Source organism: Ornithorhynchus anatinus, chromosome 3 (genome assembly GCF_004115215.2).
Source record: "Ornithorhynchus anatinus isolate Pmale09 chromosome 3, mOrnAna1.pri.v4, whole genome shotgun sequence".
Lineage (NCBI taxonomy): Eukaryota > Metazoa > Chordata > Mammalia > Monotremata > Ornithorhynchidae > Ornithorhynchus > Ornithorhynchus anatinus.
In genome coordinates, this window is record NC_041730.1 from 1,531,638 (window position 1) to 1,548,161 (window position 16,524).

The 16,524-nt window shown below is 58.7% G+C and overlaps 1 protein-coding gene across 1 annotated transcript in view; it reads right to left on the reverse strand.

The window, feature by feature from the left end:
* The window catches only part of CD81 (CD81 molecule), a 32,621-nt gene that overhangs the window by 688 nt on the left and 15,409 nt on the right, over nucleotides 1–16,524 (reverse strand). Inside the window, exons 2-7 of the mRNA XM_029061645.2 lie at nucleotides 13,429–13,543; nucleotides 5,631–5,728; nucleotides 4,224–4,298; nucleotides 3,927–4,031; nucleotides 3,212–3,310; nucleotides 550–636 (exon numbers count right to left, since the gene is read on the reverse strand). Coding sequence (XP_028917478.1) covers nucleotides 550–636; nucleotides 3,212–3,310; nucleotides 3,927–4,031; nucleotides 4,224–4,298; nucleotides 5,631–5,728; nucleotides 13,429–13,543 — 579 coding nt within the window. The remainder of the gene's footprint in view (nucleotides 1–549; nucleotides 637–3,211; nucleotides 3,311–3,926; nucleotides 4,032–4,223; nucleotides 4,299–5,630; nucleotides 5,729–13,428; nucleotides 13,544–16,524) is intronic.

The following is a 16,524-nucleotide window of genomic DNA, read 5'->3' on the forward strand; positions in this document are numbered from 1 at the left end:
ACCCGCCCGTCGTCGCCGGGCCGGGGGGGAAGGGGCTAAGGGAAGGTCGGGGAGGGGGCGGGGGGTGGGACGAAGGAGGACTGGGGAGGGGGCTGGGGGGGGGGGGACAAGGGAGGATCGGGGAGGGGCTGGGGCTGGGACAAGGGAATAATGGGGAGGGGCTGGGGCGGGGCAAGGGAAGGCCGGGGAGGGGGCCGGGGGGAGGGCAAGAGAAGCGGCACGGCTTAGCGGCAGGAGCACGGACTTGGGAGTCAGAGGTCCCGGGTTCCAATCCCACCTCCGCCACCCGTCTGCGGCGCGGCCTGGGGCCGCCCCCTTGGCTTCTCCGGGCCTCGGTGCCCCCGTCCGGCAAATGGGCAGGAAGCCCGCGAGCTCCACGGGGGACCGCCCGACCGCCTCGGCTCCCCCCGGGGCGCTCGCGGCGGCGCCGGGCACGGGGCGGGCGCCTAACCCACGCCATCGTGGTGAATACCGGGGGAGGGACGGGGGGGTGGGGGGGGGGGGGGAGAGGAGTTCGAGGAGAGGCCGCCCCCCCGAGCCCTGGCTCACCATGATGACGGCCACCACGATGGCGGCGATTCCGATGAGGTACAGTTTGCCGGAGAAGAGCTCGTCGATTTTCTGGTGACAGTTGCTCTGAGGGACGGGGGGGGGGGGGGGGGGGACGAGTCAGGGGGGGGACCCCCCTCTCCTCCCGGAGATCCGGGGACGAAACGGGGAGGGGGGACCTGCCCCGGGCCCTCAGAGGATGGGGACGCGCACGCACGCTCATTCCCTCGCCTTCATTTGGCATTCGTTAATAATAATGATAATAACAACGTTGGTGTCCGTTAAGCGCTCACTATGTGCCGAGCACTGTTCTCAGCGCTGGGGGAGACACAGGGGAATCGGGTCGGCCCACGTGGGGCTCACGGTCTTCGTCCCCATTTGACAGACGAGGTCACTGAGGCCCCGAGAAGTGAAGCGACTCGCCCACGGTCACCCCGCTGACAAGTGGCAGGGCCGGGGTTCGAACCCGTGACCTCCGACTCCCAAGCCCGGGCTCCTTCCAGTGAGCCACGCTGCTTCTCTAAGCGCTTACTAGGTAACTGTACTCCGTCAACTATAGTACGTTAAGCGCTTACTACGTGCCGAGCACCGTTCTAAGCGCTGGGGGAGATAACGGGGTCCTCAGGTGGGGCCCCCAGTCTTCATCCCCATCTTCCAGATGAGGTCACTGAGGCCCAGAGAGGTGAAGTGACTCGCCCGCAGTCACCCAGCGGCCAGGTGGCGGAGCCGGCATTCGAACCCGTGACCCCTGACTCCCCAGCCCGGGCTCCTTCCACTTTAAGGAGCGCTTACTATGTGCAGAGCGCCTGGGAGCCGACGCTACGATGAAGCGCGGCCTGGTGGCCGGGGCTCGGGAGTCAGAGGACGTGGGTTCTAATCCCGCCCCCCACGCAGTCCTCTAGACCCTAAGTTCCTGGCGGGCAGGGAACGCGTCTCTGCACTGTTCATCCGGTCGTGTTTATTGAGCGCTCGCTGTGTGCAGAGCACTGCGCTCGCCGCCCGGGAGAGAACGCCGTAACAACAGAGAAGCGCGGCCTAGTGGAAAGAGCCCGGGCTGGGGAGTCAGAGGTCATGGGTTCGAATCCCGGGCTCCGCCACTTGTCAGCTGGGTGACTGCGGCCCAGTCGCCGCACTTCTCTGGGCCTCAGTTCCCTCATCTGGCAAACGGGCGTTAAGATTGTTGAGCCCCATGTGGGACGACCTGATCACCTCGCATCCTCCCCGGCGCTTAGAACGGTGCTCGGCACGTAGTAGGCGCTTCACAGATGCCATCGTTATCATCATCAGCTGTGTGACTTTGGACAAGTCACTTCCCTTCTCTGGGCCTCAGTGACCTCATCTGGAAAATGGGGGTGAAGCCTGTGAGCTCCACGGAGGACAACCTGATCACCCTGTATCCCCCCCCCCCCCCCCAGCGCTTAGAACAGTGCTTGGCACGTAGTACGCGCTTAACAAATCCCATCGTTATTATCGCGAAGAAGAGAGGAAGGTTTAGCCAGGGAAGCTAAGCGCTTGGATATTATAGGTACATATTTGTAATTATAGTTCTATTCACTTTTATTAATGACGTGCATTAATGAAGCCGCGTGGCTCAGTGGAAAGAGGCCGGGCTTGGGAGTCAGAGGTCATGAGTTCGAGTGCCGGCTCCGCCACTTGTCAGCTGTGCGACCGTGGGCGAGTCACTTCACTTCTCTGGGCCTCACTTACCTCATCTGTAAAATGGGGATTAACCGTGAGCCTCGCGTGACCCCGAATCTCCCCCAGCGCTTAGAACAGTGCTCGGCCCGTAGTGAGCGCTTAACAGGTACCAACATTATTATTAAATATGATTGACCGAATGAATGAACAAACAAATATGGTTTTGAAGCGGAGGGGAGCATCATCCTCTCCCAGACGCTTAGGACAGTGCTCGGCACACAGTAAGCGCTCGACGAATATGAATGAATAAAGTTGCGAAGCGGAGGGGAGCGCCGTGTTCTCGCAGACGCTCAGGACGGTGCTCGGCACACGGTAAGCGCTCAGTGAATACGACCGAATGAATGAATGAATAAGGTTTCGAAGTGATGGGGAGCACTGTGTTCTCCCAGACGCTCAGGACGGTGCTCGGCACACGGTAAGCGCTCAATGAATATGACTGACCGAACGAATGAATGAATGAATAAAGGTTTGAAGCGGAGGGGAGCGCCGCGTTCTCCCAGACGCTTAGGACGGCGCCCGGCACACGGTAAGCGCTCAATAGATACGGTTGAATGAACGAATGAAGTTTTGCAGCGGAGGGGAGCGCCGCGTTCTCCCAGACGCTCAGGACGGCGCTCGGCACAGAGCAAGCGCTCCGTCAAGCCGACCGAACGAATGAATGGAGTTTGGAAGCGGAGGGGAGCGCCGTGTTCTCGCAGACGCTTAGGACGGCGCTGGGCGCATAGTAAGCGCTCCCTCAGTACGACCGGATGGGTGAACGCGCACCGGCACACGCGCGCGCACGCGCTCACTCCCCCGGGTCCCCCAGTGCCCACCCTGCGGGACCCCCCCCCCACCCCTCCCTTGTCGCAGGCCCCCCGTCGGGGTCCCGGGGGTCGGGGGTCGGAGGTCGGGGACCCCGTGCCCGCCTCCGGCCCGGCCACGGACCCCCCGCCCGCCCGCCCGCCCGGCCGGCCTCCCCTACCGTGAAGTGTATCAGTTTGGCATTGCCATCTGGGCAGAGACTCTTTTGGACGAGGGTGACGGTCAGGGTGCTCAGCAAGTCGGCTCCACAGCATTGCAGCTGGAAGAAGGCGGAGGCGGGGATGGACCGAGCGCCCCTGCGCAGCCCGGCCCGGGTTGGGGGAGACGCCCCTCGGCGCTTACGTCTGTGTGTCCGCATCTGCCTTGTTTTGTCCGTCCGCCTCCCCCGATTAGACCGTGAGCCCCTCGCTGGGGCGGGGACGGTCTCTAGCTGTTGCCGAACTGTCCACTGCAAGCGCTTAGTCCAGTGCTCTGCACAGAGTAAGCGCTCGATAAATCCTATCCAATGAACATCTGTAATTCTGTTTATCTCTATTGATGCCCGTTTCCTTGATTTGATGTCCGTGTCCCCCGCCCTCCCCGGAACTCTAAGCCCGGGGTGGACGGGCATCGTCTCTCTCTATCGCCGCACGGGACTTTCCAAGCGCTCGGTACAGTGCCCCGCGCCCGGGAAGCGCTCAACAGATACGTCGACGAAGGAATGAACGAACTCCAGCCTCCCGCACCCGCGAGAGCCGGGCCCCCCGTCGCGGGTGGGACACGGCCGGGCCTTCGAGGGGGGCCGGTTTCCCCGGGTCGCCCCCCGCTCCGGCGGTTCCCCCCGCCCGGGTCCCGCCGGCCGGGGAAACCGAGGCCCGGGGAGGCGAGGCCCGTACCGTCTCGTGGAAGGTCTTGACGACGGCTTTGGCGTTGGTGGTGTCCTCGTCGATCACGGCCTGGGTCAGCGCCTGGTCGTAGAACTGCTTCACGTCCTTGGCGATCTGGGGGTGGTGGATGGGGGCGGGGGGCAGAGGGCAGAGGTCGGCACGGGGCACGTCGTGGGGCGGGGACCGTCTCTCTCCGTTGCCGAACTGTCCACTCCGAGCGCTTAGCCCAGTGCTCTGCACGTAGTAGGCGCTCGATAGATGCGACTGAATGAATGAGGTGGTCCCGGGGGAGGGGACGGGTCTTACCTGGTCCTTGTTGACAAAGCCCCAGATCCCGGCGGCCACCTCACAGGCAAACAGGATCACGAGACACGTGAAGAACTGTGGACGAAGCAAAGGGGGTAATAATAATAATAACAGCAATAATGACAGTATTTGTTAAGCGCTTACTATGCGTCGAGCACTGCTCTAAGCGCTGGGGAAGATATAAGATTATCAGGCTGTCCCACGTGGGGCTCACGCTCTTAATCCTCATTTTGCAGATGAGGTCACTGAGGCCCGGAGAAGTGAAGCCACTTGTCTAAAGTCACACGGCGGACGAGCGGCGGAGCCGGGATTAATAATAATGATAATAATGATGATAAATAATAGTGTTGGTATTTGTTAAGCGCTCACTCTGTGCAGAGCGCTGTTCTAAGCGCTGGGGTGGATGCAGGGTCATCGGGTTGGCCCACGTGAGGCTCCCAGTCTTCATCCCCATTTGACAGATGAGGTCTCTGAGGTCCCGAGAAGTGAAGCGACCTGCCCACAGTCACACAGCAGACACGTGGCAGATCTGGGATTCGAACCCATGACCTCTGACTCCCAAGCCCGGCTCTTTCCAACAAGCCACGCTGGATTAAAACCCACAGCCCGGGCCTGGGAGTCATGAAGTCATGGGTTCTAATCCCGGCTCTGCCTCTCGTCTGCCGGGCGACCCTGGCCAAGTCACTTCCCTTCCTCTGAGCCTCAGTTGCCTCACCCGAAAAACGGGGATTGAGGCCGTGAGCCCCACGGAGGACAGGGACCGGGTCCAACCCCATTTGCTTGTGTCCACCCCAGCGCTTAGTAATAATAATAATAATGTTGGTATCTGTTAAGCGCTTACTATGTGCAGAGCACTGTTCTAAGCGCTGGGGTAGATACAGGGGAATCAACTTGTCCCACGTGGGGCTCCCAGTCTTAATCCCCATTTTATAGATGAGATAACTGAGGCGCAGAGAAGTGAAGTGACTTGCCCACAGTCACACAGACATGTGGCAGAGCCGGGATTCGAACCCATGACCTCTGACTCCAAAGCCCGTGCTCTTCCCACCGAGCCACGCTGCTTCTCCTAGTACTGTGCCCGGCACATAGTAAGCGCTTAATAAGTACCACGATGGCTATTACTAGCCCAGTGCTCCGCAGACAGTAAAGCGCTCAATAAATACCACTGACTGATCGCCGCCCCCCCCCCCCCCTTCTCCTTCCCTGCTTCCGGTCAGCTCTGCCCCGTAATTTATTTGAAAATTTCGAAATATCGGTTATTCCTTTCAACGCCGGTCTCTCCCCCGAGACCGTCCGCCTGTCGTGGGCGGGGACCGCGTCTTCCAACGCCGGCACCGGACTCGCCCGAGCGCTCAGTCCAGCGCTGGGCACCCAGGGAGTGTTCAGTAAGTAGCGGGGGCACCTTACCGTGCCCAGCAGACACTGCGACTCCTGGATGGCCCCGAAGCAGCCCAGGAACCCGACGAACATCATCACGGCCCCGACGGCGATCAGGATGTAGATTCCTGGTGGGGGGGGAAGAGGGAGAGGAGGCGGGTTCGGGGATGGGGGTCAAGAGGTCAGGGGTCGGGCCGGGAGGCTGGGGGCCGCGGGGTACGGAGGGGGGGAGGCGGGGCGGGGTTTGGGGGCAAGAGCGCGGGCTTGGGAGTCAGAGGGTCACGGGTTCTAATCCCGGCTCCGCCGCTCGTCCGCCGCGCGACCTCGGGCCGGACGCTTCGCTTCTCTGGGCCTCAGTTCCTTCATCTGGAAAATGGGGATTCATCATAATAACTACGCTCTTTGTTCGGCGCTTACTATGTGCCAAGCGCTGGGGTAGATCCAAAGTAATAACAGTAAGAATAATGACGATGATGATGGTATTTGTTAAGCGCTTACTCTGTGCCAAGCACCGTTCTAAGCGCTGGGGTGGATCCAATGTAATAAGAATAACGATGGTGTTTGTAAAGCGCTTACTATGTGCAAAGCACTGTTCTAAGCGCTGGGTAGAGCCAACTTAATAACAATAAGAATAATAATAATGATGGTATTTGTCAAGCACTTATTATGTGCCAAGCACTGTTCTAAGGGCTGGGGTGGATCTAACGTAATAAGAATAATAATGGTATTTATTAAGGGCTTACTATGTGCCAAGCACTGTTCTAAGCACTGGGGTAGATCCAAGGTAATAACAATAAGAATAAGAATAATGATGGTATTTGTTAAGCACTTACTATGTGCCAAGCACTGTTCTAAGCGCCGGGGTGGATCCAACGTAATAAGAATAATAACGGTATTTATTAAGCGCTTACTATGTGCCAAGCACTGTGCTAAGCGCCGGGGTGGATCCAACGTAATAAGAATAATAATGGTATTTATTAAGCGCTTACTATGTGCTTAATAAACTGTTACTCACACTGTTCTAAGGCTGGAGTAGATCCAACGTAATAACAGTAAGAATAACAGTAATGATGGTATTTGTTAAGCGCTCACTATATGCCAAGCACTGTTCTAAGCGCTGGGGTAGATACGGGGTCATCGGGTTGTCCCAGTGGGGCTCACGGTCTTAATTTTACAGATGAGGTAACTGAGGCCCAGAGAAGTGAAGTGACTTACCCAAAGTCACATATCTGATAAGTGGCGGAGCCAGGATTAGAACCCACAACCTCTGACTCCCAAGCCCGGGCTCTTGCCACTAAGCCACACCGTTTAGTCCCACGTGAGATACCTGATGACCCTGTAACTCCCCCAGCGCTTAGAACAGTGCTCTGCACATAGTAAGCGCTTAGCAAATATCTTATTATTATGTTTTTTAAGGGGCGGGCCAGGAAAAGAAGAGGGAGAGGGTGAAGGGGCCGGGCTGAGGACGCCGTGTGGGCGAAGGAGAAGCGAATGCATCCATCGGTAAATATGTGTAATCTATTTATTTAATCTATCTATTTATATTAACGTCTGTCTCCCTCTCGAGGCTGTGAGTTGGTTGTGGACAGGGAGGGAATGCGTCTGTTTATTGTTATCTTGTCCTCTCCCAAACATACTTAATACAAGTGCTCTGCCCACACGAAGCGCTCAATAAACACGGAGAAGCAGCGCGGCTCAGTGGCACGAGCCCGGGCTGGGGAGTCGGAGGTCATGGGTTCGAATCCCGGCTCGGCCACCTGTCAGCTGTGGGACTGTGGGCGAGTCACTTCACTTCTCTGGGCCTCAGTTCCCTCATCTGTCAAATGGGGATGACGACTGGGAGCCTCACATGGGACAACCTGATGACCCCGGATCTTCCCCAGCGCTTAGAACAGTGCTCGGCACACAGTAAGCGCTTAACAAATACCCACATTATTATTATTATGAGTCCAGTGCTCTGCACACAGTAAGTGCTCAATAAATACTATGGAGTGAATGAATAGTAAGCGCTTAAAACTGACCATTATTATTCACAATAATAATAAATACGATTGAATGAATGAATGAATGCATGCGTGAATGAATGAGGCGGCTGGGCGGGGCCCGGGAGGGGGCGCGCGAGCGCGAAGGGGGCGGGGCCTAGAGGGGCGGGGAGCTGCGCATGCGCCTGCCGCCTCCCCCGCGGCCCGACCAACATCCCCCCCACTCGGGGGCGTGACGTCAGGGGGCGGGGCCCCAGGTGGGCGGGGTCAACGTCACCCGCCGGCGGGCGCTGCGGCCGCGCATGCGCGTGGCTCCCCGGCCCCGCCCCCGGGCGCGGGGTCCCCTGCCCAGGGTGGAAGGGGCGGGAGCGGCCCGCGCGTGCGCAGTGGGGCGGACTCGGGCCGCCCTTGGGTTCGTTTCCCACAATCCGCAGCGCGCGCGCCGCCCCCGCCCCTCCCCCCCATCCATGGGGCCACTGCAGGGCACAGAGGGGGAAGGGGGAAGAACAATAATAATAATAATAATCAGGTCATGTTGGTATTTGTTAAGCGCTTACTCTGTCCAGAGCACTGTTCTAAGCGCTGGGGGAGATACGGGGTCATCGGGTGGTCCCACGTGAGGCTCACAGCCTTCATCCCCATTTTCCAGATGAGGTCACTGAGGCCCAGAGAAGTGAAGTGACTTGCCCAAGGTCACACGGCAGCTGCGTGGTGGAGGCGGGATTAGAACCCATGTCCCGTCTCCCCCGATTAGATTGTAAGCCTGTCAATGGGCAGGGACGGTCTCTATCTGTTGCTGATTTGTCCATTCCAACCGCTTACTACAGTGCTCTGCACAAGCAGGGTGGCTCAGTGGAAGGAGCCCGGGCTTGGGAGTCAGAGGCCATGGGTTCGAATTCCGGCTCTGCCACTTGTCAGCTGGGTGACGGCGGGCAAGTCCCTTCACTTCTCTGGGCCTCGGTTCCCTCATCTGGAAAATGGGGATTAACTGGGAGCCTCCCGTGGGACAACCTGATGACCCTGTATCTCCCCTAGCGCTTAGAACAGTGTTCTGCACAGAGTAAGCGCTTAACAAATACCAACATTATTATTATTATTACCCTGTAGCTACCCCGGCGCTTAGAACAGCGCTGTGCACATAGGAAGCGCTTAACAAATACCAACCTTATTATATTTATTATTATTATTATTAATAAATGAATGAATGTCCTCTCCCAAGCCCATCCTCTTTCCACTAAGCCACAGTGTATCTACCACAGTGCTTAGTACAGTGCCAGGCACATACTAAGTGCTTAAACCCATTATTGGGCAGGGATTGTCTCTATCTGTAGCCAAATTGTACTTTCCAACAGCTTAGTCCAGTGCTCTGCACACAGTAAGCGTGCAATAAAAAAACGAATGAATGAATATTTGTCACTGAATTGTACTTTCCAAGCACATGGTCCAGTGCTGGGCACACAGTGAGCGCTCAATAAATGAGACTGAATGAATATTTGGTGCCAAATTGTACTTTCCAAGCGCTTAGTCCAGTGCTGGGCACACAGTGAGCGCTCAATAAATGTGACTGAATGCACGAATGAATATTTGGTGCCGAACTGTACTTTCCAAGCGCTTAGTCCAGTGCTGGGCACACAGTGAGCGCTCAATAAATGAGACTGACTGAATGAATGAATATTTGGTGCCGAACTGTACTTTCCAAGCGCTTAGTCCAGTGCTGGGCACACAGTGAGCGCTCAATAAATGAGACTGACTGAATGAATGAATATTTGGTGCCGAACTGTACTTTCCAAGCGCTTAGTCCAGTGCTGGGCACACAGTGAGCGCTCAATAAATGAGACTGACTGACTGAATGAATGAATATTTGGTGCCGAATTGTACCTTCCAAGTGCTTAGTCCAGTCCTGGGCACACAGTGAGCGCTCAATAAATATGACTGAATGCATGAATGAGCACATGGGAAAGGGCGTCTCTGAGGGGAGGGGCACGGAGAGCACCCATAATAATAATGATGGTATTTGTTAAGCGCTTACTATGTGCAGAGCACTCTTCTAAGCCCTGGGGGAGATACAGGGTCGTCAGGTTGTCCCACGTGGGGCTGACATTTTTTAATCCCCATTTTTAGAGACGAGGACACTGAGGCCCAGAGAAGTTATGGGCAGCAGTGTGGCTCAGTGGCAAGAGCCCGGGCTTGGTTGTCAGAGGTCATGGGTTCGCATCCTGGCTCTGCCACTTGGCAGCTGTGTGACTGTGGGCAAGTCCCTTCACTTCTCTGGGCCTCAGTTCCCTCATCTGGAAAATGGGGATTAACTGTGAGCCTCACGTGGGACCACCTGATGACCCTGTATCTCCCCCAGCGCTTAGAACAGTGCTCTGCACATAGTAAGCGCTTAACAAATACCAACATTATTATTATTATTCCCTGAGCCTCAATTCCTTCATCTGGAAAATGGGGATGAAGACTGTGAGCCCCACGTGGGACCACCTGATGACCTTGGATCTCCCCCAGCGCTTAGAACAGCGCTTGGCACAGAGTAAGCGCTTAACAAATATCATTATGCTTATTATGAGGTGATCTGCCCAAGGTCACACAGCAGACAAGTGGCGGCATTAGAACCCACGACCCCAGACTCCCAAGCCCGGGCTCGGGCCACTGCGCCACGCCGCTTCCGCGCATGCGTGGGGAGCGGCGGCCGATAGGGGGCGCCCGAGAGCTCCGCCCCGTCTGACCACGGCCCCGCGGCGGCGGCCTGCGCATGCGCGGTTGCCGTGGCAACACCTCCCCCAGGTCGGCGCCAGGTGTGACGTCACCCCGCGGGGCCGCGCCCCAGCCCTTTCCCCCCCTTCACGGGCACGCGCCCCATTCTTCAGACGGGGGAAACTGAGGCAGTTCCCCAAGGCAGGGCCCCAAATAGCCACGGGGGGCTGTGGGGGGGGGATCCTCAAGATCCCCCCCCCCCCACATCCCCAGCGTGGCTCAGTGGCAAGAAGCCGGGCTTTGGGAGTCAGAGGTCCTGAGTTCGAATCCCAGCTCTGCCCCTTGTCAGCTGTGTGACTGTGGGCAAGTCACTTCACTGGGCCTCAGTGACCTCATCTGGAAAATGGGGATGAAGACTGGGAGCCTCACGTGGGCCCACCTGATGACCCTGTCTCTCCCCCAGCGCTTAGAACAGTGCTGTGCACACAGTGAGCGCTTAACAAATACCAACATTATTATTATTATCCCAGCGCTTAGGGCAGTGCTCTGCACACAGTTAGAGCTCAATAAATATGACTGCATCGACGCTTTGTGCACAGTAAGCGCTCAGTAAACACGCCTGCAGGAACTGAATGAACCCCAGCAGCCCCAAACCCAAGGTGCCTAAAGGGGGGGGTGGGCAAAGCCAATCCCCTCCCCCGCGGAAGTCCTCCTCAGGCCCATTTCCTCTTTGCAACTGAAACTGTGGGCAAGGGCGACCGACACATGTGGGCAACTTACCTCACTTCTCTGGGCCTCAGTTCCCTCATCTGTCAAATGGGGATTAACTGTGAGCCTCACGTGGGACGACCTCATTCCCCTGTATCTCCCCCCAGAGCTCAGTACGGTGCTCTGCACATAGTAAGTGCTTCACAAATACCAACATTATTATTATTAAATGGTTCCACAGCTGCACGGTAGCTTCTCTCCTTCCCCCCCCACCCAAAACACCCAGCTCATCCCCGGGGGGGGACCCCAAACCAGGCCCCGAAACCCCCACCCGCCGGGACAGGGGCAACCCCGCTCGTCAGAAAATCCAGGCCCCGCCAAGGTTCCCGGCACACGGGCCACACGGGCCCTACTTCCACCTTTTCACTTCTCTGTGCCTCGGTTCCCTCATCTGCAAAATAATAATCATGATGTTGGCATTTGTTAAGCGCTTACTATGTGCCCAGCACCGTTCTAAGCATTGGGGTGGATACAAGGTCATCAGGTTGTCCCCCGTGGGGCTCACAGTCTCCATCCCCATTTTCCAGATGAGATCACTGAGGCCCAGAGAAGTGAAGTGACTGGCCCAAAGTCCCACTGCTGACAAGCGGCAGAGTGGGGATTAGAACCCACGACCTCTGACCCCCAAGCCTGGGCTCTTTCCACTGAGCCACTCTGCTTCTCAAAATGGGGCTAAAAATAATAATAATATTGGTATTTGTTAAGCGCTTACTATGTGCCAAGCACTGCTCTAAGCGCTGGGGGAGATACAAGGTCATCAGGTTGTCCCCCGTGGGGCTCATGGTCTTCATCCCCATTTGACAGATGAGGTGACTGAGGCCCAGAGAAGCGAAGCGACTTGTCCAAAGTCACCCAGTTGACAAGTGGCGGAGTCGGGATTAGAACCCGCAACCTCTGAGTCCTAAACCCATACTTTATCCACTGAGTCACGGGGATGAAGACCGTGAAGCCCCCCGGGGGACAACTGTCACCTGTCTGCTGTGAGACCTTGGGCAAGTCACGTCACTTCTCTGGGCCTCAGCGACCTCCTCTGTAAAATGGGGATTAAAAGTGTCAGCCCCCCGTGGACAACCCGGTCACCCCGTAGCTACCCCGCCCCCCCCGGCTCAGAACAGCGCTTGGCACATAGTAAGCGCTTAACAAATACCATCATCATTATAGGAGAAGCAGCGGGACACAGTGGATAGGGAGCACAGGCCTGGGAATCAGCAGGACCTGGGTTCTAATCTCATCTTTGGGCAAGTCACTTCACTTCTCTGTGCCTCAGTTCCCTCCTCTGTCAAATGGGGATGAAAACCGTGAGCCCCACGTGGGACAACCTGATCACCCTGTATCCCCCCAGTGCTTAGAACACCGCCATTATTATTATTATTATTATTAATCCCGGCTCTCCCCCACGTCTGTTGCGTGACCTTGGGCCGGTCACTTCACTTCTCCGGGCCTCGGTTCCCTCATCCGGAAAACGGGGATGGAGACCGTGAGGCCCACGGACGACAGGGACCCACCTAATTTGCCTGTATCCACCCCAGCGCTTAGTACAGCGCTCGGCACCTAGTAGGCACTTAAATACCACGACCGTCGTTATTACCTCGAACCTGCGCGGCCCAGATAAAGCGGCAGTTCCTCGAGGGCAGGGACGGGGACGGGGAGGCAGTTACTCTAATCTCCTCGTTGCTCGGATGCCCGGAGAGGCGGGCTGCCCCCACTTCCCCCAATCCCATCCGGTCACCGCGCCCTTTCGGCACTCCGGGACTCGAACCCGGACCTCTCAACTCCCGGGGCCCGACCTCAACCGACCGACCCGTCGAACCCGGGCCTCTCGACCCCCAGATCACGGGGCCCAACCTCAACCGACCAATCCGTCTTGGACGGGGAACGTCGCCGTTTACTGTTGTCGCGTCCTCTCCCCGGCGCTCGGCACGGCGCTCGGCACGGCGCTCTGCCCAGAGGAAGCGCTCAAGAAATGCCGTCGAGAGACGGGACGACGCCGGGATGGGCACGGGGCCCGAGAGGCGGCGCGGCTCGGTGGCGAGAGCCCGGGCCTGGGAGTCGGAGGTCGTGGGTTCTAATCCCGCCCCCGCCACTTGGCATCCGCGCGACCTCGGGCGAGTCGCTTCACGGGGGCCTCAGTTCCCTCGTCTGTCAAATGGGGCTGAAGACGGAGACGACGCGACGACCTCGCGTCTCCGACGGCGCCTGGCACGTAGTAAGCGCTTGACGAATAGCGACACGATCATCGTTACCCTTCCGGCCCCATCCGGAGCGGGGATGGGGAGAAGCCCCCCGGGGGTGAGTCAGAGAGCATCTCGCCCCTCGGGGCGGGGGGGGGGGGGGGGGGTCCCTCCCGCCGCCCCATCCTCCCGCCCCCGGCCCGGCCCGCTCACCCATGTAGAAGGCGCTGGGGGCCGGCTTCTCCCCGAGCTGCAGGTAGAGGATGCTGGACGTCTGGTTGTCATGGCGAAGCCACAGGGCCACCCCCAGGATGACCCCTCCGGCCAGCTGTGCGGACAGAAGGGGCGGCGTCAGGGCGCTCGCACCCGGCACGCGGGGAGGGCTCGGTAGGTACGACCGACAGGACGACCCGCTGGGCCGAACCCCTCGCCGACGCCCGGGTGGCGTCTTCAACGCTCCCCTCTCTCGCCCACATCCCGCCTCGAATCCCACAGACGATTTCTCTCGCTCCCTTCAGAGCCTTCCTGCCGGCCCACCTCCTCCCGGAGGCCTTCCCGGACCGCGCCCTCCTTTCCCCTTCTCGCGCTCCCCTCTGCGGCTCCCGAACCCGCTCCCTTTATTCATCCCCCCCCTTCCCGGCCCCGCACCGCTTCTGTCCCCGTATCGGTCATTTATTTATTCAACTTTGCAGGGGGAAGCGGCGTGGCTCGGTGGGAAGAGCCCGGGCTTGGGAGTCAGAGGTCGTGGGTTCGAATCCCGGCTCGGCCGCGCGGCAGCCGCGTCGCCGTGGGCGAGTCGCTTCGCTTCTCCGGGCCCTCGGTAACCTCATCCGGAAAATGGGGCTGAAGACCGGGAGCCTCACGTGGGACCACCCGACGACCCCGTAACTCCCCCGGCGCTTAGAACGGTGCTCTGCACGTAGTCGGCGCTTAACAGACACCAACACTATTATAGTGATGTCTGTCTCCTCCTGCATTCTATATAATGTCTGATAATGTCCGTATCCTCCTGAGAAGCAGCGGGGCTCGGTGGGAAGAGCCCGGGCTTGGGAGTCAGAGGTCGTGGGTTCGAATCCCGGCTCGGCCACGCGGCAGCTGCCTGACCGTGGGCGGGTCGCTTCGCTTCTCTGGGCCTCGGTTCCCTCATCCGGAAAATGGGGATGAAGACCGGGAGCCTCACGTGGGACAACCTGATGACCCCGGATCTCCCCCGGCGCTTAGAACGGTGCTCTGCACATAGGAAGCGTTTAACAGATACCAACATGATTATTATTATTCATTCATTCATTCATTCATTCGATCATATTCATTGAGCGCTCACTGTGGGCTAAGCGTTTGGAAAGTACGATTCGGGAACAGAGAGAGGCAATCGCTACCCACCAACAGGCTCGGTGTCTAGAAGGGGGTCAGAGTCTAGAAGGGGGGACTGTAAGCTCGTCGTCGGCAGGGAATGTGTCTTTCTTTGTTCTATTATCCTCTCCCGAGCGCTCAGTACACTGCTCTGCAGACAGTGAGCGCTCAATAAATACGAATGACCGGGCGAACCGTCTGCCGGGAGGGATCCCCTAATAATAATAACGTCGGCGTTTGTTAAGCGCTGACTATGTGCCGAGCACCGTTCTAAGCGCTGGGGGAGATACGGGGTCGTCGGGTGGTCCCACGTGAGGCTCCCGGTTAATCTCCATTTTCCAGATGAGGTCACTGAGGCCCAGAGAAGTGAAGTGACTCGCCCACGGTCACACAGCTCAAGTGGCCGAGCCGGGATTCGAACCCATGACCTCTGACTCCCAAGCCCGGGCTCCTTCCCCTGAGCCACGCTGCTTCGGCACCATCCACCCGAGAGGGGCCCCATACAAGACTCTGTTAAGCGCTTACTACGTGCCGAGCACCGTCCTAAGCGCCGGGGGAGATACGGGGTCGTCGCGTCGTCCCACGTGGGGCTCCCGGTCTTCATCCCCGTTTGACAGATGAGGCCACTGAGGCCCAGAGAAGTGGACTTGCCCGAGGTCACACGGCCGACGAGCGGCGGAGCCGGGATTCGAACTCACGACCTCCGAGTCCCCAGCCCGGGCCCTTGCCACCGAGCCACGCTGCCTCTGGTGTACAGCAAGTGGCGGGCAGTAAGCTCCCAGTTCAGTAACCGGCACGCGTCGACTGGCCGGTAACAGTCGTTCATCCAATCGTATCGATGGAGCGCTTCCGGCGTGCAGAGCGCAGCACCAAACACGTAGAGAAGCAGGGCGGCTCAGTGGAAAGAGCCCGGGGCTTGGGAGTCAGAGGTCGTGGGTTCGAATCCCGGCTCTAGCACGCGTGAGCTGGGTGACTGCGGGCAAGTCGCTTCGCTTCTCTGGGCCTCGGTCCCCTCGTCTGGAAAATGGGGACGGAAGCCCGTGAGCCCCACGCGGGACGACCCGGGGACCTCGTATCTCCCCCTCCGGCGCCGAGAACGGCGCTCGGCCCATAGCGAGCGCTCGACAAACGCCGTCATCGTGATTATTATCCTTTGGGCCTCGGTTCCCTCATCTGTGAAACGGGGACGAACACCGTGAGCCCCCTGTGGGACAACCCGATGACCTCGGATCCTCCGCCGGCGCTCAGAACAGCGCTCGGCACACGCTAAGCGCTGAAGAAATACCGTTACTATTACAGGGAGAGGGCAACGGAACAAAAGACCGACACATTCCCGCAATCAACGAGCTGGGGGGGGGGCGGCGAGAGAGACCTTAAAATCAGTAAATAGATGAAATAAATGAATAAATAATCCCGACGAAGACGGGGTGGGGGTGGATCTCCGGTGGCCGGGCCCCTCTCCCGCCCGTCCGCCCGCCCTCCTCCTCCCCTCTCCCTCGGCTTCCTGGGTCGGCCGCCTCCGTCGGCAGCGGCGTTTCGTATTTATTTGCTCGAGCCCATCTGGCTCGGCTGCGGGAGTTTCCGTTTCCAGCGACGGAAGCGTTGGGGGAGGCGGCGGCGGGAAAACCCGTCCCATCCCGCCCATCCTGCCCCCGCATCCCCAGGGGATGCTTATTTTGGGAAAGGCGGAGGGGATCCGTTGCCACGGAGACGGCCGGACCGGAAGCCGGTCGGACGCCCGGCGGCCCAGTCCCTTCACCTCTCCGGCCCTCAGTCACCCCATCTGCGAAACGGGGATTGAGACGGCGAGCCCCACGGGGGGCGGCGGGCTGCGTCCCACCCGATTAGCCTCTCTCCGCCCCGGCGCTCGGAACCTAGTAGGCGCTTAAGAAACGCCACGACCATTACCGTCATCGTCCGGAGAAGCAGCGTGGCTCGGTGGAAAGAGCCCGGGCTTGG